Source organism: Megalops cyprinoides, chromosome 23, assembly GCF_013368585.1.
Source record: "Megalops cyprinoides isolate fMegCyp1 chromosome 23, fMegCyp1.pri, whole genome shotgun sequence".
In the NCBI taxonomy this organism is placed as follows: Eukaryota; Metazoa; Chordata; class Actinopteri; order Elopiformes; family Megalopidae; genus Megalops; species Megalops cyprinoides.
The window spans coordinates 22,575,091-22,595,949 of NC_050605.1; the positions used below are offsets into that span (position 1 = coordinate 22,575,091).

At 50.3% G+C, this 20,859-nt stretch overlaps 1 protein-coding gene across 3 annotated transcripts in view; it reads left to right on the forward strand.

The window, feature by feature from the left end:
• LOC118770127 (putative homeodomain transcription factor 2) overlaps positions 1 to 20,859 on the forward strand; it is a 48,897-nt gene that overhangs the window by 20,595 nt on the left and 7,443 nt on the right. The window contains exons 3-10 of one of the 3 annotated variants that reach the window (XM_036517585.1): positions 8,347 to 8,403; positions 8,760 to 8,771; positions 14,264 to 14,333; positions 15,119 to 15,277; positions 16,002 to 16,167; positions 17,330 to 17,491; positions 19,466 to 19,667; positions 20,272 to 20,439. In XM_036517585.1, coding sequence (XP_036373478.1) covers positions 8,347 to 8,403; positions 8,760 to 8,771; positions 14,264 to 14,333; positions 15,119 to 15,277; positions 16,002 to 16,167; positions 17,330 to 17,491; positions 19,466 to 19,667; positions 20,272 to 20,439 — 996 coding nt within the window. The remainder of the gene's footprint in view (positions 1 to 8,346; positions 8,404 to 8,759; positions 8,772 to 14,263; positions 14,334 to 15,118; positions 15,278 to 16,001; positions 16,168 to 17,329; positions 17,492 to 19,465; positions 19,668 to 20,271; positions 20,440 to 20,859) is intronic. The other 2 variants (XM_036517587.1, XM_036517586.1) reach the window with 2 other exon arrangements.

Here is a 20,859-nt window from a genome sequence, read left to right on the forward strand (position 1 = left end):
TGTACTGTTCAATGTGAATGAAATGCACAAAAGCTGAGGTGAAATCTCTCGCGCTGTCTGAGAGCGGCCGGTGACTCCGCGCCTGTTTGCGTCCTGTGCTCAGGCAGTACCGGTTGCACATTATTGGAGTGTTTTGCTGTAATATAGAGATGAACCGTTTGGACGTGGGTCAGCTCTGTAACGGTACACCAGGAGTGCTGAACTGACCTTAATGCACTCCAGCACTCCACTGCAGGTAGCAGTAACCCGATATTTGTTCCGAAAGCCATAAATTGTACTTTAACCCGCTTAGACGGCACGTGTCGTGTTCAGACAGGTATTTCAGAGGAGATTGTTGTGTTATTGGTGTTTTTTCTTGGCAGCTCTCACTTCAGCTTTTGAGGCCTGTGGACATGTTTTTTTTGCAGTCTGGCGGGGTATGAAATGACTGTAGAGTGATTGGGAAGGCGGAGGGAGTGCCATTTGGGTCACTTCGGTGTGCTGGGCCGTAGTTTGGTTCTGTGGGCTTCCAAGTCACAGCCTAAACCCATCAGATGAGTCATTTCTGCCAGCCTGAGGAAGACACTTTCTGAGTTTGGCTCACCCAGGACATTGTGTTTAGCTGTCCTGAGATGAGCTTGGATCTGATGCTTAAGACTAAATCCCTCTTGAGTTTGTGATCCCTGAGATATGCATTGTATCTTTGTGTTTAAGGATAAAGCCCTCGTGGGTTTGTGATCCCTGAGATGTGTGCTGTATCTTTGTGCTGGGTCTCTCACCGTGCTCGTGGGTTTGTGATCCCTGAGATGTGTGCTGTATCTTTGTGCTGGGTCTCTCACCGTGCTCGTGGGTTTGTGATCCCTGAGATGTGTGCTGTATCTTTGTGCTGGGTCTCTCACCGTGCTCGTGGGTTTGTGATCCCTGAGATGTGTGCTGTATCTTTGTGCTGGGTCTCTCAGTGTGCTCGTGGGTTTGTGATCCCTGAGATGTGTGCTGTATCTTTGTGCTGGGTCTCTCAGCGCGCTCGTGGGTTTGTGATCCCTGAGATGTGTGCTGTATCTTTGTGCTGGGTCTCTCAGCGCGCTCGTGGGTTTGTGATCCCTGAGATGTGTGCTGTATCTTTGTGCTGGGTCTCTCAGCGCGCTCGTGGGTTTGTGATCCCTGAGATGTGTGCTGTATCTTTGTGCTGGGTCTCTCAGCGCGCTCGTGGGTTTGTGATCCCTGAGATGTGTGCTGTATCTTTGTGCTGGGTCTCTCAGTGTGCTCGTGGGTTTGTGATCCCTGAGATGTGTGCTGTATCTTTGTGCTGGGTCTCTCAGCGTGCTCGAGGAAGGCTGTGTATGTAAGTACACGCTGTGTAGGACTATCCAGCCTTATCAGTTACATCAGTCTTTCTGCAGCCTGTCCTGTCTGTCAGAGCGGCTCAGGAAACGCCACCCCGCCCAGCTCCGCGGCACCTCGGCCCTCTCCAGGGCGGGGCGGGGCGGGCGTGGTCCCGCCGTCAGCTCTTGCAGGCAGTAAACACGTAAACCGCACTGCTGCACACCAGCTCTTGTTGTTGCCATGAAACAGAGCAAAGCAAAGGTGTTTTTTAGGGTGTGGGGGGTGTTACTGTGTTTTCTCTTTGCAGCGGGTGTTTTCTCTATCTGCCGGGGGGGGGGGGTGTGTGGGTGTGCATGCGTGTGTGTGCTTGTGCGTGTGCGTGTGTGCTTGTGCATGCGTGCGCGTGCGTGTGCGTGTGTGTGCGCGTGCGTGTGCGTGTGTGTGTGCGTGTGCGTGCTTGTGCGTGTGTGCGTGCGTGTGTGCTTGTGCGCGTGTTTGTGTGTGCTTGTGCGTGTGTGTGTGCTTGTGCGTGTGTGTGCTTGTGCGTGCTTGTGCGTGTGTGCGTGCTTGTGCGTGTGTGTGTGCGTGTGTGCTTGTGCGCGTGTTTGTGTGTGCTTGTGCGTGTGTGTGCGCGGGCGTGTGTGCTTGTGCGCGGGCGTGTGTGCTTGTGCGTGTGCGTGCGTGTGCGTGTATGTGTGTGTGTTCAGTAGCCCTGTGACGGTCACGGTTCTGCAGGCCTCTTATGCCCCGGTTGAGACAGCGCGGCTTTGTGCTCGGCTGGATAATGGACTAAAACAAACCCATTAAAGAGCTGCGGCTGGCTGCCGAGAGAGGCTCTGATGCACAATGCGTCTCTGTGAGAGCAGCGCCGCCGCTGCACGGACACTCCGAGACTCACGCTCCCCGCGGCCTGTGCGTCTGCGGGGAGCCGGGCTGCGGGGCGCGCCGATGTCCTCAGCATCCCGCGGGTGACTGACAGCTCTGAGGATGCTGGGTTTTTTTTGGTGAAATGAGTTTTGTTATCAGACTGCCTCTCTGGCGCGGGGGGCCGTGTCCTCGTTAAGGGAGGGAGTGTGAGCGCTGTCTGAGCTGGGCTTTGTGTCTGACAGGGGTAAATTATGAGCGCGGGGTCCTTCTGGTGAATAAACCCAAGCACTGAGCTCCGGGAGGCAGTGCGGGGTAATTGTGTGCTTTACAAATTGAGGAGGCAGTCAGCACTGAAAGCTGCTAATTATCTGGGTGCTCCTTGGCTGTTGTTTGTGCTGGGGTGGCTGGGGGCGTGGGTGCAGCAGGCGGGGGCGGGGCAGAGCTGCCCAGGACGCAATATAGGGGGCAACCGGGCATGGGGCACTCGCCCCGGGGGGCGTGGAGTCCGAAACGGGCCCCACAGGAGAGGAGTTCAGCTCATCAGCTCTCTGTGGTCCATTTTACAGTGGTTTCTACCATGTCTGATCACTCTTAGGGCACCATGCCACTGTTTATGGTACCCCAGCCCACTCTTTGGGTGCACACACACACACACACACACACACACACACACACACACACACACACACACACACACACACACGCACAGCATGTTCCTACACGGTAAGGATAATCCCCCCTCAGTGAAGTGACTGCCATTAGGTAAATGGAGCTAGATAATGGGGTTGAATGACTGTGCGGTGGTGATATCAGTGAGTGGCTGCTGAGTGAGGTGGAGGAGCGTGAAGAGCAAGGTTTTGCTGATTCCTGCTGCTTTCCCACTGTGTTTCTGTTCTGTGAGTGTTTGTGTGTGCTGCGCTAGAGCTCTCTGCGTTACGTAACTCACTGCTGTCACTGTTGAGACAAGGACACTCTCCCCACATCATCCCCGTACCTGACAGCTCTGTCGCCATGGAAATCCTGGCGCCACGGCAACGGCGGGGATGCTTTGTCAGTTACATTTTGGAAAGTGAGCATGTTTGTCTGTTTTTGTTGCTGCTGCGGTATGAAGTGGCCCTAGAAACCGTCCCTCACTCTTTGACTCACTCAATGACTCACTCATTCACCGAATCACTCACTCACTGAATCAGTGAATGAATGAGTGGCTCCCAGTCTTTCGCTTAACATTGTTCTGGACCTGGTTTTCTTCATTACCTGCTATGATGTGCAGGTTATCTCAGACGGTGTGTTAAGACCTGCAGGCTTTCCACCTTAAAACTTTCCACTTACAAATTGTAGTGCAACAACACACTCAAAAAATATAACTGTAAACCCCAGGGACTGCATGATATATTGATTCTTTTTAAAAGCAGTTTCTAAAGGAATGCATTGCTCTGAGGTCTGTGTTTCCCAGGCCTGAACCTGTGCTTGTTTTCTAACCTAATTGGCAGTGTGTTTATCTGCATGTGAGACACGCGCACACACACACACACACGCACACACGCACGCACACACACGCGCACACACACACACACGCACACGCACGCACACACACACATACATGCACTGGGGGTGCTGAACATCCTGCCCTGCACTGATCTTACAGTGAGATGTCCGGAAAAACTAAAATGACAAAGGTGTCACTTCTGCAACGTCGTGCAGAATTGGACCAGCGTGTGTTCGCGTAATATGATGTATCATGTCTGTTTACTAACAGCATGACCCTGCAGAGAGCTTTTTCCAGCCGCGCTGCGTGTTGCCAGACCTCTGAGTCACTGAGACGCACCAACTTTCACACACCGCAGAGTGCCCGGCACGATCCTGCGTTATCGGCCTGTGAGATCAGCGCTGCAGCCTGCAGCCTGCCTGCTCTGCAGGTAACCTGTGAGCCGTGTGGAGCTTTGCTGGCCTGCCTGCAGCCTGCCTGCTCTGCAGGTAACCTGTGAGCCGTGTGGAGCTTTGCTGGCCTGCCTGCAGCCTGCCTGCTCTGCAGGTAACCTGCGAGCCGTGTGGAGCTTTGCCCGCAGCCTGCCTGCTCTGCAGGTAACCTGTGAGCCTTGTGGAGCTTTGCCTGCAGCCTGCCTGGTCTGCAGGTAACCTGTGAGCCGTGTGGAGCTTTGCTGGCCTGCCTGCAGCCTGCCTGCTCTGCAGGTAACCTGTGAGCCGTGTGGAGCTTTGCCTGGCCTGCCTGCAGCCTGCCTGGGCTGCAGGTAACCTGTGAGCCGTGTGGAGCTTTGCCTGCAGCCTGCCTGGGCTGCAGGTAACCTGTGAGCCGTGTGGAGCTTTGTCTGCAGCCTGCCTGCTCTGCAGGTAACCTGTGAGCCTTGTGGAGCTTTGCCTGCAGCCTGCCTGGTCTGGCCGGTGTCTTTGCAGCAGCGCAGCACGGTGAATATGTCCTCTTGCAAACAAACTTTGCACCTGCCACGATCCCTCGGAATGCTCGGCAGGCTGGCATCCGTTACCGGGGCAACCGCCGCATCTGCCTGGCCGCTCGGCGCTCTCTGGCTCACAGTCTGGTCATGTTTGCCCTGTCAGCCCTCTGGGTGAGCGGTGCCGCTGCCGACGCAACGACAGTCAGCTGACCCGCGTGTCCCCCCCCCCCCCCCCCCCCCCAAATCATTGATGCTCAACAGTGCAAGACATTGGCCCCCCTTGCAACAGAAAAGGTTAAAATAGCCTTCATCTCATGTAGCTTAAGCCGACCTGTTTCAGGCTAACTTAGGCCTGTCATGAGCTAACCACATGCATCATAGTGGTTACAGACATTTGCCAGTAACCAGATGATAGCAGCTATAGTTCCCAGGCAAGCCAGGCTGTGCCATACAGCAGTGGTGTTTAACCTGAATGACTCCAGTTAATACAAATCATCTCTGTTGATATTAAAGTCCTGGCAGCCACACTGAGTGAAGCAGGTACCAGGCAGACGAGAGTCATGAAGCACCATCCTTACGAGAAAGCAGCATCACTCTCATTTCAGAATCCAGGAAGAGGAAACCGCAATCTGATACCGCTGATACAGGAAGCAGATCACTCAGCATCATCTCTCAGGGGCGATGACTTATATCTGCAGCATCCTGCCTTTGCTTGAATTTTTTTGCTTTACATTTTTCTCCAGTTTTCCTTGCTCTCCAGCTCAGAATAGGCCAAAGGAATCTCATACCATATCTCACTTGGCAAAAAGAATCCCTCTGGTCTCACCTTACAGCTTATATGAACTGTGCTGTTGTTTTAGCTGTTTTTAGAACAGACTGCAGTGGAAGTCTGGACTGGTCTGTCTGGAAGTGAGGGCCCCCCCCCACCCCCCGGGGTCCTGGCCTGGCAGTGCGGCCGGCCGGAGAGGCTTACTAACCTACTTGGCCACAGATGATAGCGGCGGGGGGGGGCAGGCAGGCTCCCGTTGCCGTGGCGACGTGCTGCTGCTGCTGCGCCCAGCGGACTTGCCTGTAACCGTATCTGCGGCCTCTCTGAAGACTCCTCGCTGATGCATGTTTGATGAGCGCTCATGAAAAATGCAGAGTTTCCATCGGCGTGAGAGGCCAACGGGAGGATCGGACGAGCAGGTGGCCGGGGGCCTGTCAGAGCCCCCACCCTGCACGCAAACAACACGCGGGAATGAGGCTGATCACCTTCCTAACACCCCCCCCCCCAACACCCCACACTGGCGGAAAGGAACGCAATTTAGCTGGGATCAGCACAGGTCGAGTTTCTCCAGCCCTAATGTTCACAGAAAATGAAGATCCTCTCCAGTGCTAATCTAATTCAGTCTGGTTAACATTTAATCACAGTATTTATGTGTCATACTAAACTTTTTACGACTTAATTGAAATAAATACAGGCGGTGTAGAGTGTTACAGTGGTGGAGTCTTTCTTTTCAGTAGCTGGCTGTGATCGGATGCCAGGCTAACTGTTACATTCCTGTCGGCGTGACAGGTGTCAGGTTGTGAGTATTTCTACCAATTAACCTTTTGTGCGTTTCACTAAGCTCTTAATACTCTGTAGTGTGCAGTGGGAATGGTGGTTGACCTAAGTAAAAAATAAGGAGAACATTCTGAAACACCCAGTGTTATTAAAAAGCACGCATTAAAAGTATACATTTTTTACCTGCAGCAGAAGACTCATGCATGCCGTGTACGTTCCACTGCATCCACAAAGTGAATTCCAGTTACCATCGGACCATTACAGCCAGGGCAGCTTTGTGATGGTCTTTGGGTCAGCACCGTACAGTCAGGCAGCTTTGTGACATTGTGTGGGTCGGAACCGTACAGTCAGGCAGCTTTGTGACATTGTGTGGGTCAGAACCGTACAGTCAGGCAGCTTTGTGACATTGTGTGGGTCGGAATTCCGTTCTGGCTGTCACTGTTGGTCCCCCTCTCTCCGGGGACAGGAAGGCAGGCCCTTTTTCGGGTTTATTAAGGGCAGGCATTTGGCTGCTGTTTAGGATATGCTAATCACTCTGAAGTCATGCCCTTGGCTCTTGGTGGGCAGTATCTGTCACCATGCCTTTTTTTGCAAGTTTATTTGCTGTCATATAGGGGCTGGTCACTGCCACAATAAAACACAGATAAAAGGACCTTTGAAGATTAGATCATTAGGCAGTCTGTACACCAAGCTCAGGTGTGAAAGGGCATTGTTTATTTGACATTCATGCCCTGTCATTGGAAAACATCTGCTCGTTATTTTAGTGGGATAATGTTTCTTCTTTGCCTGAAATCTGATTTTGAAATTAGATGACTTGTATGCCGCGGTCATTAATCAGCTGAATCTCAATGTGTCTTCTGATTACAGAATATCGAGGGTGAGAGGGTGAGAGTGCCGTGGTGGAGTAGAGATTAATTTCTGTCTGGTGTGGAGAAGGCAACAGGAAAAGGGACAGAATGCGGAACAGGAGCTGGCGCTCCGGGCCCTGAGCACGTGGTGGCAGCATGCTGTTTCATGGCGGGGTTATCAGCTGCTACTGGATGACTTTCAGGGCTTGTATCTCTCCCCAGGACACACAATGGAGGAGAGGACTCGAGCTCTGGAAAGGACAGCGTGCGTCTCCTTTCTGTCAGCATTGTCCTGCATGATTAATGCCTCAGACTCTGCTCGTAAGCCAGCCGTCTGACGATTTCTGGGGGAAATTTCGCTTTTGCCCAAAGTGGCCCGAGGTTTATGTGTGTATTCAGAGGTAGCTTTTTCAGATTTTCGTACCACTTCCTGCGAGAAATGGCAGACATCAGGGAGGGGGCGGCGTTGGGCTCTTCAGATAGCACAGGAAGCCTGTGTGCACTGAGCAGTCGAGTGAAGAAATTTGGTTTGAAACTGGTCGGCCTTCGAATGATGTGCACCAGTTCCTCTGTCTTTCTTTTATTCCTCCTCTCCTTTGAACGAACGAAGGCTGAGTCATCTCCAGCCGTACCCCTGCGATGTGGTGCACAGCACGCCCTGTAACGAGTCTCTCTCAACAGCAGCAGCGTCTGCAAACTCTCAGGTCTTCAGGAGCCCGCTCTCAATCGACAGCCGTCTGGTGCCTTTGATCTTTGAGGGGCAGCTGACTCCGAAAATACCCACGGTGTCGTGGACTGTGTCAGAAGCTAGAGTTTAATGATCTCTGACGGCGGGTGACAGGAAGTGGTGTTCTCTCTGGGGGAAAATGGCTGCGTCGTACCGCTCTACCCACAAGGCCCGGCAGTCGCGTTCTGCACAAAGCCTGTCCTTCACCTTGGGGGCAGCTCTCTCCAACGATCACTACACCCCTCCCCATGTGAAACTTGAGATGAGCCGATTCTTTCACCCGTTTATGGATGTGTAATGAGTGAAACGAAGACCCTGAAAGGAGCGGAAGCTGTGAATGAGCGGTTTCTGTGTGAGCCTCGGTGCCTTTCCTGAAAGACATGCATCAGATGAAAAAGCATGACACCTAGGTAATCTGAAACCAAAAAAAACAAATAACAAAAAAAGACGGTACAGTGCTGTGTTTAGCAGGGCATTTCAGAAATCACCACAATGCCCCAATACCCCACTCTCTGTGGTTATATTACACTTCACCTCTAAAACTGTGAACATTTTAAGTCACCTCGAATAAAGGTTTCTGCTCAGCAGATAGATGTTGATGAAGCCTGATATCTCTTTTGCTGATATCTGTCTTTTTTTTTCCAGATTGGGGCCTACGATCAACAGATATGGGAGAAGTCTGTAGAGCAAAGAGAAATAAAGGTAAAGTAAGGATCATGTTCACACACAGTCGTCTTCATAACATACTGCCCTCAGACAGTAACATTCAGCTCTCATTCAGTACCATACCGGCTTCAGAGAGTAACCTTCAGCCATCACACCTCACTGCAGACAGTAAAGTTGAATCATCTTTCTCTTTGTCTCTTTTTTTCTTTAAGGTAGCCATTGTTTTTGTTTCATTTGTTACGATGTGTGTGTGTGACCCCCTCCTGTTTCTCTCTCCCCACCTCCTGGGACGCTGTTCAGTGTACGATGTGTTTGTCAGTAACTGTGCCATCAGTACCCTTACGTTTTTCAGTTAATCTCTCTCCCTCTGCTGCTGTCACCTCTCTGTACAGTTTATTAGACTGGTGAGTACTGCAGGACCCGGCTCTGCCCCCCCGTCCCCCCCCCGCCCGCTGCAGGCAGTAGATCATGGGTTCTGGTTTTCTGGTCTGCTTTCACACGTCTTGCACATGGTTGTGAAGGGGCCGTTTACATGACGCAGTCAGAAATCAACATGACATTTTTTTCTTTAAATGTCACTCACGAAAATGTCATACCTTACTGCCGCGCTCAGTTAGCTGGCAGCCCTGTGTCCCTCCTCCACCGACTCCCAACCAGTTTTTATTCATCTTTTAATATGCAGTGCTCTATTTATACACCCGATTAAATAGGAACAAAAACGTCATATGACTTTAAGTTTGTTATTTTTTGAACAGTATGTTCTATTCAGTACTATTAAGGTTAATATGTAACATTTTACATATTTAAGCAGAAAGAAAAAGTATCGTGTCAGCATGTGTATGTTTTTGTTCCTCTTTAGTCAGGTGTATGAATATATCTGATGGCACTCTATTTAATGTGATATTCATCCCCTGTCGGCCTCGCTGTCCTGTGGGCACTCTGTCAGTCCAACGGAGCTCAGTGTCTCAGAACCACCTGTTGTCTGAGATGGGAGATGCTTCACCTACCCGGCAGACACAGTGACCTCTGACCTCTCCGAGCTCCCCGCCCCCTCCCTCAATCCCAGCCCGCTCTTTTTAACAGGGAACACAGCGGAGCTGCTTTCCTCTGCACCGGCCCGTTGACACAGTGCTGGCTGGGCTGGCAGAGTCCCTACTGAACACAGCCCCATCAATCATGTCGGCCCAAAGCCAGAGGCTCTCTGTGAGGTGCTCTCTCTGTGAGGCGCTCTCTCTGTGAGGCGCTCTCTCTGTGAGGCTCTCTCTCTGTGAGGTGCTCTCTGTGAGGTGCTCTCTGTGAGGTGCTCTCTGTGAGGTGCTCTCTGTGAGGTGCTCTCTGTGAGGTGCTCTCTGTGAGGCGCTCTCTCTGTGAGGTGCTCTCTCTGTGAGGCGCTCTCTGAGGCTCTCTCTCTGAGGCTCTCTCTCTGTGAGGCGCTCTCTCTGTGAGGTGCTCCTCTGTGAGGTAGGGAATGCTGGTGGAGGGACACCAGTTTATCAGCTTTGATTTCTTACCTGTCATGTGAATGGTTTCAGAGCTTGAGCGTTGCCGTAGCGTAGCAGGCACCGTGCAGACTGCTGCCCAGCAATTGCACTCTAACCGCAGACACTCACGGTCAGTACCGGATACGGCAATAAGCCGTAGATGAACATTTAAATAAAGGCTGTGTGTAGGTTCTCCAAGTAACCTGCTGTGGATAACATTTGAAATACACCAGGAAGTAGACGTGACATTTTGGCATGTATCTTCTGGCGTGCAGTGCCTGAGTTTGGGGTGGTCTGTAACACCATTGGTTTGGTACCCTCTGTGACAGCTGTTCCCTGATGCTGCGTAAAGCTTGTGCAGTCCTTCTCCCCCCGCGGTGCCGTTTATTAAAGATGGCGGCCGCGGAGCGATCTCCCGGCTGACGGAGCATTAACTCTCAGCGCTGTTGACGTGATGTTGATTTTATGTGAGCTGTCAGGAGACCTCAACCTGCACTCCCTGGAGCAATGGAAATGAGCCTGAGTCAACACCTCCCTGATTCACGCAGCGATGACTCGCGGATGTCTCGCGGACGTCTCCGGCTGGGCTGAAGCGACCGCTACCAGCTGTGGATATGCGCTGCACATTAAGCGTGCTGGAGGCCATGGGGCCATGGGGATGGAGGCACATTAGGGACCAAGAGAAAAGAACATCTCAGTTATTACATCACAGTGGCAGAAAAAGCTTGCACTTTGGACAGTACTTAAAAAAAAAAAAAAAAAAGAATAAAGGCCATTATTGAGTTTAAAAGTAAGGAAGTCTTTGATATAACTGCTTCTTTCCATTGTCTCATTGCCAAAGCCTTTCTTTCCAGCCTTATGGCTTGAGCCTGTTCGCAAAGACTTATGGGTAATGGCCTCAGCGGCGCTACGTCTGTCTAAAACATCAGCAGCTTTTCCGTACATGGTAGTTGGCTATAGAATGATGTCAGACATCTACTGCTTTTCCAGAAAGCCTCCCTCCAAGGGGTAAACAACTGGCAACCAGTGTAAATGATACTCAGCTAAAAAAAAAAAAAAAAAAAACTTATTGACAGCAAGTCAGTGTGCAGAAAACATCCCGTGAAAATTAAAATTTCTCCTCATCTGGCCGGACATTGTTATATGTTTACTCGAAACGTCAGTTCTCTCCGGAGGAAATGGCACTGTGCCAGGCAACTTCCTCCTCTGTCAGTCTTAGAAGTTCACTTCTGCTAAACGGAGTGCGGCCCCGCCCGGGCCACACGGAGCAGGCAGCTGATGAACTGCGAGTGGAAACGGCGTTTTCAGCACGGCCACCTTTAGGAGCCCCTGGATGCACGTCAGGAGGAGCAAGCTGTGAACACGGAAGGGTGGGCCGGATAACATTTAAAAAGCGCTGTACAGGTTTGCACGCCTTTCCTGTGGGGTGTTATTCCAGTGGCCCCTCTGACAGCTCCTCGGCTGTCCTCCGTGGGATAAGGGCTGATCAGCAGTGGTGGACTCGGCTAACTGGAGGCTAAAGTGCTCTCTGACCCCGAACGCTCGATCGACCTCCATAAAGAGCGGCTCGTTTTCATTAGTGTCGTTCAGAAAGAGGAGCTCCGGCGTGGCTGTCGGCTCACTGCGGGGATCACAGACTGGCACGCGAGTGCGGTGTCCTTTCAGACGGAACAGCATGTCGTTTTCGTGCATGACTCTGACAGCGTGTGCATCCCGCAAGGCCAGGCCGGCCCAGTGTGATCCACTAACACACGAAAGTTCCCTTAGCCTGCGTCAGGAGTAAACGAGAGTCTCTACGAAACGGGACGGTCCTTTAACGACAGCTTTAGTCTGTTTTGCACGGATGCTGAGGTGCTGGCAGGAGTAGTGATTATACTGTCACTGTCAGATTATAAAGTCAGTTAGATAATAAGCAGCAGAAAGGGTTTCCCTTGTGGACAGGTCCGTTCCCCTGTGCACAGTGCGGTTGGGTGAACAGTGCATTCTCTCACACGTGTTGCGCGTAGCTTATTGACTTTTAAGGCCCAATAAAGTTACTTTGTATAGATCGTTATCGTTTTCTAGATGTCGTATGGTAGCGCATACCGTAGATAAGAGATGTGAATCAAGTTTTATTGCAGACCTATTTTAGTCCTCTTCTGTTATCAGTCACACTGTGAAAATGGAAGAGGCCTTCTTCTCTTGTGGTGAATAAGAGGGTAACTTTGTTCTAAGCCTCTAGGAGAGCTTACCCACTTACACAGCGTGCTGGCTCTTGAAAATAGATATAGTGGCATTTAAAATAAATCATAGCTGCTGCAGTATATGCCTAATACCTGATCTGAAGTCTTACCACTCACCATAACTACCAGCCATTAGCGTGTTGAAAAGCACACCGCAAGGATGGCAAAGGCACATGTTAGCAGATGGGTTACATCGCCCCCTGGTGGTAGTAGAGTGATGATTAAACTTATTTCCATTTTTATTTCACCATCTTGTTTGAACCGAAGGCTTTTGAAGAGAAGAGCGGCGTTCAGAGTGTGTCTGACCAAGTTATCCAACAGCACGCAACAGGAAGTGGTGTATATATATGAACAGGCCTTGTTGTTATCTCAAGAAGGCTGAAATGGTTCTGAGCAATCCATACAGCTTCTAGTGATATTTACTCACTCTACACCAAACAGAATGATCTTTCTCATAAAATGCACTTTATGGCAGTACTTATGTCTTAGTCATTCGCAATTTAGAGCAAGATGGTATTGCAGAGATGGTATTCTTTCCTACTTGGCTCAGTCACTGAAACTCATTTTGATAGCGCAGAGCCTTTTCCGGTCTGCGTGTAACTGTATCTGAGCGCTCAAGGGACTCAAAGAATGAAACACGAGGAAAAAGAAATGTGGTATTGATTGGAAAGTGCCTTATCATCTGATCAATGATCTGAAGAGACAGAGTGTTCATTTAGAGAGCAGACTATTTAAAGCTGAACAACCCCCGATAAGCGGCCAGCCATCCAATTTAGGTAAAAGTTAACCTGATCATCTCCATGCAAATATTTGAAGGCTGAGATAGCAGGAACAAAGCCAATTATAGGTCACTATTACAGCTATACAATCTGCAGTCTCTGTGGCTTTGTTTGAGAGACCTTCCTCCATGCAGCAGCTCGTCACTTTCACCAGTGTTGTGTTAGTGGTTACCGATTCATGGTCATTCTTGACATCCAAAGCTGAATTACTGATACTCAGGTGTTAAACCCACATATGACTACTCATAAATCTCACCAAAAGTTAACTGTGAAATGCACCTCACCTGAAGTGACACAGTGGTATGGGGGAGAGAGAGAGAGTATGATAGCTAGAAAAACAGCTCAAACAATATGCATGAGCACATAAAACATGCAAAAAGTGAGCGATAGCTAGAGAAACCGTGCGTATTTGAGCTGGTGATCTGTGCACTGTGGGAGTGGAGGTTAGTGACGCGGTTCAATCGGCAGCTGGTAATTAGTGGGAGTACAACAGGCTGAGGTAATCTGTCATTACCGACAGACTGACCTCTCTGTGGAGAAGGCACAGGAGCGACCTACTCTTTACCGCAGGTGCAGTGGAAAAAAACGATCATTAGGCTCTCGGTTACAGCGCTCCTTCAGTGTACAGGCTGAGCCCTCCAGCTCAGACACGGGTTCCAGTCTTAGCAATGACATGCGGTCCGCAGTGGCGGAGCACTCGACTTCAGGCTGCTAGAGGAGACATTTTATGTGATGTGACATCGTGACATTTTATTCATTTTATATGATGGTTGAAAGATGGACGATACTGAAAAAAACTCTGACCAGTGTGCAAAAAGGTCAAGCAGTAGTTATGATTGTAAAATCCCATAAGCTTGCAGTGCATTTCTGTGCAGGCAAATGTGACTCATGTTAGATTAATACAAATATTGTAGGTAATATTTGTGAGTTTAGAATCCCTTTCCGTTGTGGTTTTTTGATGTGCAATGCCACGCCAGTGCTCGAACCTCAGTGTGTGGATACAGTACCACTTCTGAAGAAGAATGCTCCTGTGTAAAGGCAGGACTCTCTAAGAACATGAATTCCCCTGTATTCCTCATGCGTGTGAAGTGTCAGTCGAGTGAATCTCAGCAGCTGGTAGATGGCTTTGTTAGAAACAGGAGGGAAGGCTCTGATACTGTTGGCAGATATGCTGCATTGACCCTTGGTCCCGGTGACCCCATCACCGTGTGTATGCGTGTGTGTGTGTGTGTGTGTGTGTGTGTGTGTGTGTACGTGTGACCTGGCAATGTGCTGCACAGTGTGTGAGGGTCTAACACGCATGTCTTTCCCACTCCCGTTCATCCATGGGCTATCCATGTTTAGCAAACCCATGTGATCTGAGTCATGTGACCTGTCCGAACGCCCGCCTGACTCTGCTCTCCCCTCCCCCCAGGGCCTGAGGAACAAGCCAAAGAAGACTGGCCATGTGAAGCCAGACCTCATCGATGTGGACTTAGTAAGAGGTGAGGACGCGGGGAAACCCGATCCCGGCTCACGTAACGGAATCCCAGCATGCACCTGCGTACCCTCTCAGTAGTTCCCTCCAAACCGCAGCTGTGTGGAAGAAGCAGAGCCCAGACAAACACCATTCTGCCCTGCCACTGCCCGTTCAGCCATGTTTTATCAGGCTGCTCTCTGCTTTCTCTGTTGATCTGAGAATCTTCAGTACCATCCCCTCCAGGCTGCCTTCAGCGGAGCTGGGATTCAGAGGCTCCCAGAGTAAGACTGGCTCTTGGTCTTCGCTGTGGTAGTTGGGAGATTTTGGTCATTAATGTGGCTGAGGTGCACAGAGTCAGTGGGAGAGCTGTGTAATGGGAAGGACGCTGCTGTTTCGCTCCAGTTTACAGTCCGCAGTTGTTCGACTGAAGCACAGTTTGTGTCTCTGGATCTCTCAGTGCCAGCACACTTCACTCACCTCTTCAGCTCCCTAAATAATTTAAGGCCCCAAACTCCTCTGGTTTGTCCGTCCTCATTGCTTTTTCATGCACAGATGCTCAGCTTGCTCAGATACTGCAAGCGAAACCCGGAGGGCACACAAACATGTCAATCACCCGCAAGGCAGGACACAGCCACTCTCTTACCTCCTGTCATGTGATGGGCTCATTTTAGCCACGCTTACAAAACCACCCAATGGGTGCTAGAATCGGTGTGAGGATGGTGAGTTTGAGGATTGTGGTGATTTCTGTGGGTTTTGCTGTCCTTGAGCCTGACCTCTGACCTCTGAACTCTGACCCCGTGCTTCCCGCAGGCTCTGCGTTTGCGAAGGCCAAGCCTGAGAGCCCCTGGACCTCCCTGACCCGGAAGGGCATCGTGAGGGTGGTCTTCTTCCCGTTCTTCTTCAGATGGTGGATCCAGGTCACCTCCAGGGCCATCTTCCTCCTGCTCTTCATCCTTTACCTCCTGCAAGGTGAGTCACTCCCACCTCAGACCGGCGCCTAATCGCCGGAGTCACCAGCTCCTTTGATTCTGGAGGAGCCTGGCTGCGCCCACATTCCGTCTCTGTTTCCCATACTTGGATAAGCAGTTCTGTTCTTTTTATAGGCCTCCTGCCACTACACCCAGGCCAGATGACATTAGGAAAAAAGATGACATTAGGAAGTTATCTGGCAGATCTGCTGTGGAATTTTTTTGTCTGTGTGCTGAAAGAATTATGAATGCTGAGCCTCAGAAGACCTCAGGACGTCACTTCATCCGCGTCGTATTTCTCTGTCAGTGCTCGGCGGCGACAGGTGGCATTCTCCTAGCCCCGCCCTGCCATTCTGCCCCGCTGTTTACAGGTTGTGGAAAACGTGTGTCCTGTTGCCCGGGAGACGGCAGAAGAGGAGGAGGAGGAGGAGGAGAGAGAACAGGGTTGTTGTTTCTGAGTGCCTGCAGGCCTGTAGGTGCGCCCCATCCTTGCTTTTCTGGGTCCGGCTTCCCTTCAGATAAACACTGAGCGCATGGCGGTTTTCCCAGTGACCCTCCCTCAGTGCCGTGTTCTCCTGCCCACCACAGACACAACGTTTCTCACAGATTAGCCATTCCGCTGCGTCCCCAGAGTGGAAGCGGAATCCCCCCCCCGCCCATGTTTCAGCATAAATAAAGCATGGCCCTACAGTGCTCACTCTTTCCACTCCCTCCTTGTCTTTCAGTGATTGCGGCCGTGTTGTTTTTCTCCGTCCGCTCCACCCGGGGGATCCCTGTCACTGAGGTCTTCGGGGCCATATGGCTGATGCTGCTTCTGGGGACGGTGCACTGCCAGATAGTGTCCACCCGAACCCCCAAACCCACCCCCAGCAGCGGGGGCAAGAGGAGAAGGTGGGCCATCACTTCCTGCTTTGTGCATTCTCGTTCCCGGGTCGGGATAGCCGTGAGATGCAAACTAGTGAAATGGACAGCCAATCATGTCACAGAGTGGGGGAATACTCTTTACTATGATGAAGAACTAAGCTATTATTGCATCACTTCCTGTAACTTTCCACGTGACACTGTTTGGCTGCACATGACCCATAGATGTGGAATGTCTGTGATGGTGTTAGCGTGTAGCGTGTCAGTGTGCAAGGCTCAAAGGGCTACGCCCAGCACAGCCTTTATTAATGTCTTGGTGCAATTTTCTAACTTCAGTGAGAAAATTGGCCCACACTTGCAGCCGGGGTAACGAGGGGCTTTTCCAAATTTAAGGCTGACGGAAGCATCTCACTGCAGTGCTGTCCGAAGGAGCCACAGTACTGTAGATGCCATGAGTTTTTGCACTTTTCACTGTTTATCACTGTTAAGTCTTAGCACTGAACTTCTCAGACTGCTGATTTTTCAGTTTCTTTCTTATCATGAAGCAGCAGAGTCCCGCATGAGATCTGGTCAGAAGTAAACTGCCGCGTTCTTCCTGTTTCCTCTCAAGAGCCCAAAAATAGCCCTGGATCTGGCAGATTAGAACTCTCTTTCACCTCACCGGGGTGTTTCTCCAGCCCACCGAAGCAGCGGTCAGAAGGCCAAGCAATTCACGCTCGGCCGCATGTGTGAATGAAAAGTTTTGTGGGTGTGTAGAATCGGGGGATTCCGCCGTCGTCTGTAGTGTTCATCATGCAGACGACTCACACCCATCTGGGAAAAGAATGGAAAATCTCCAACATGTACAGACTGTCTGCACTGCAAAATGCTTACACTGAAAATTTTAACTGTCCATTTAGCTGTCCATATTTTCACATGGGTAAGAATTTTTTACTCTTGTCTTAACAGCGTAAAAATGGACTAGCATGGGCTCAATAAAATACAAACTATTTCTCGTAGGAACAAGTGCCCACTTTGGGCTAATTTCTGACCACATCCATGCTCTCAGACTGCTGCAGTTGAATCAGCCTTTTTCATTGTTCTTTCCATCTTACCTCTTGAAGAAAAAATAATGAAAAAGGGTTTAAGCCGATATGATTCTGTTTTGGACCTCTCTCTAAGCGACCTGCACTTCTAATCTTTCTCGCTAAAGGAAGTTAAGGAGGGCAGCTCAAATGGAGGTGCATAGGGAAGGAGATGGCTCTAGCACTACAGATAACACACAGGAGGGGGCGCTGCGCTTCTCCGGGCCCGCATCTACTCACAGCCTTGCTGCTTTCTTCAGAGAGTTCTGGCATGATATCTTTAAACCAGGGTGTGTATTCTTCTTGTTTCATGTTGTCTGCAAGCTGCAATATCCGTGCCATTAAAAAAACAATAAACGTTTACAGTCATCAGATGGCATCTGAGTGAGGTTGCAGGAGAATATTGCGACTTATAAAGCCATGCACTGTGTGCTGTTGTGAAAACTGCAGTACCAGTGCATGCACCGCTGTGCCATGCGGTGGTTCTCTAAGATTCACTTTAATTATGCAGCTTTAATAAAGGATATTGCAGCTTCTCAAATGGTGCATTTTCAACTGTGCAAAGGTGGAGCTACACTCGGATCAACGCTGTCTTAAATCACACCAGTTGCAGTGAAACCGTACAAACAACTGCATCTGCAGTGGCTTCGGTCTCACTGTGGACAAAATGCTGTCATCAGGTATTGGGCTTTAATGGACGTTTAGGTTAAAGCTTTGGCTTGCTCAGCATCTACAGCTCAGAGTAAATCAGAACGCTTTTATTAGTTGACTCCTCTTTCTTTGTGAATGCCCAGCTAATTACATGCAGGGAGATGGTTTTCACATGGAATGGAGAGCCACCATCATTGCCTGGTTAAGGATTTGTAGTGACTGGGTAGAGTAATATCACATTCAGTCTTTCACCGCCTGCTGATTACTGGCTGTGTTGCCAATACAGAGGTGTTGGTTGTACCACCGCTTGTTAAATTCCTCCTTTCTGTCTTTCAGTTCTGATTTATTCTCAGCCAAGTCCTACGTTTATTAGTATGGTAGGAGTCACTGTAGGCACAGCTTGAAATATGAACATTTTCAAAGAGGACAGGCGTAGTCTTTGCAGAAATCATTGGTCTCGTTTGAAATTCCAGTGTTCCGACACTTTTCAGTTGAATTAGAAAGAACAGTGAGGCAGCAGGTTCCTGCTTGGAGGAGCGGGAAAAGGGTTCCTTTTTATCTCTGCATCTAATCAGTTTCTTACACATGTTCGACTTTTGAATGGGTCACAATAACCAGCCTCAGCCTCTCTATGTGCTGAAACAGTCTCTCAGTACCAGCTGGTTTTCTGCCTGCAAGACGCAAACGCGAATGGCCACTCATAACGCCTCCATGTGCCTTCCTTTCGCTGACCTGCCTCTTTTCCCGAAACTGTAAAAACACTCATGCATGTACAGCGCATGTTCAAAACGGAAAAGCTTTCTTATAGCCTAATATGGAGTCGCCGAGTGAGGGCTGATCAAACGAGAGAGAGAGAGACAGAGAGACAGAGAGAGAGAGGGGAAGAGAGAGAGCGAGAGAGAGAGAGAAAGATGAGTGATGTGGCTAGGACTACCCACCACGGTGGTCTGTGTGAACATGTCCCACTATTCCTGCTCTGTACACCTCCCTTCCTCCCCGCTGCTCAGCTGTACAATCTCCCAGCATGCACTGGGTCTGTGCTTGGCTATTCACCAGCGTGGTGCTCTTTAAAGCTATGTTCCTCTCAGGGTAGCAGTCCATTACAGCTTGATACAAGCACTTCTTTGACTAGCATGTGTCCCAGTGCACCTGATGTGTATGATGGTCACGCGAGACAGCTTTATCCCATATGGGCTCCACTTAAAGAGAAGTATGAATGTCATGTTTTGGAAACATGAGATTTAACTCAGTTTATACTTGGACACTTAAATGTTTAGATACAATATGGTTTAATCTTGTTGCCCTTAGTGTAAAACAGCTCTTGAATCAACCAGTGTTTTTCATTGCCTTTCTGTGTGAGCTGTGTGGACAGCCTTAAAGCAACAGTGTAGTGAAAAGTAGAAGGGAAAATTAAAAATGTACTTCTTCTGGATCCGTTTCAGATGTGAGTCAGATGTGAATTAGATTCCAATTAATGTCACGTTATTGTCGATGTCAAAGTGGTGTCACATCCCTGGCTTGGCTGTGGTGAATGTGAGGGGGTGTCTGTGTGACCGCTCTCCACCGCCCGTCTCTGACGGAAGCCCCTGTCCACGTCTCCGCCGTCCTTCCAGGTCCAAGAAGTCCAAGATGTCCATCGACAAGTCGACGGAGACGGACAACGGCTACGTGTCCCTGGACGGGCGGGTGACCAGCAAGAGCAGTGAGGAGGGTCTACAGCTGCACGAGCCGCTCTGTGACCTGCTGCACTTGGAGGAGACCTGCTGGAACCCCGCCCCGCCCCAAAACAACCTGCTGCTGCCCCCCATCGGCAAGGTGGGCTCCACACCGGGCCTCCCGTGTCCCAGAATGCCCTGCTTCTCACGCAGAGAGCCCTGGCACAGGCTGATGATGTCACCACTGGTGTTCAGATGCGGTCTGAGAGAAAGTCAGGCAGAACAGTAGCAGAGCGCTGTTTTTGTGACATGGATGTAATGCATAGCAGAGGGTATGAGAACTGAAATGGCAAAGCTGTCTTTTGTCAAACAAATGTCAGTGTTTGAGGTTTTAATCTCCAGTGTTAGAGAGTTTTTCTATCATTTTGGTTCATCTGGACAGAACTGAAATGGCAAAGCTGCCTTTGGGGTTTATTTGAGACCACGTGTTTCAAATGCAGAATTTTGCAGAGTCTGTGATATTTTGTGTGACACTTTCACAGTTGTATGTTGTGTTTTTGAATTGCTTGTGTGAATATTTGCAGTTGTGTATTGCACCTGTAGCAGAGGTTTTAACACATTTGGATGTACATGTGTGTGTGCGTGTGTGTGTGCGCGTGCGCGTGTGCGTGCTTGCGCGTGTGTGTGTGTGCGTGCGTGCGTGTGTGTGTGCGCGTGTGTGTGCGCGTGTGTGTGTGCGTGTGTGTGCGTGTGCATGCGTGCAGGAGCCCCCCAGCCCCCGCAGTGTGGAGAACCTGTCGGACGAGGCATCGAGCGAGGAGGACCCCGAGGCCACGTACAGCGTGATCCGCCGCGGCGTGGAGCGTATGAACAGCGACTGCACGCTCCGCAACAGGAAGCCCCATCACTACAAGAAGCACTACACCGCCGAGGTACTGAACAGCACCCCCTGCAGGCCCGCGCCGGAAACACAGCATCACCAGCCCAGCTTGTAACGCACAGAAACCACACGTGCGCTCATCTCCCTCTGCAGGGACTGAATGGTGATAAGATAAGGGTTTATTAGGGCAGGCGATCTGAATGGGGCTGGCAGGACTCCCAGCTTTAGCCTGGTGCGTGCTGCTCGTTCTCCGGACTGCGGTGCTGTCACACTGTGGTGAAGTGAGGGCATAAACCGCTCTTTGTGCTCGACTCTGTCCCTCCCGCCGCTCCGGGATAAACAGATTTGCCTGGTTTATTTTATTTAATTTTGCTGAAAATGTGTTTATCCAGCAGTGTCATAACAACCGTTTTTCGACAGTCTACAATGATGTTGTCTGCACCTTGCCATAAAAAGAATGTAGTAAGTTACA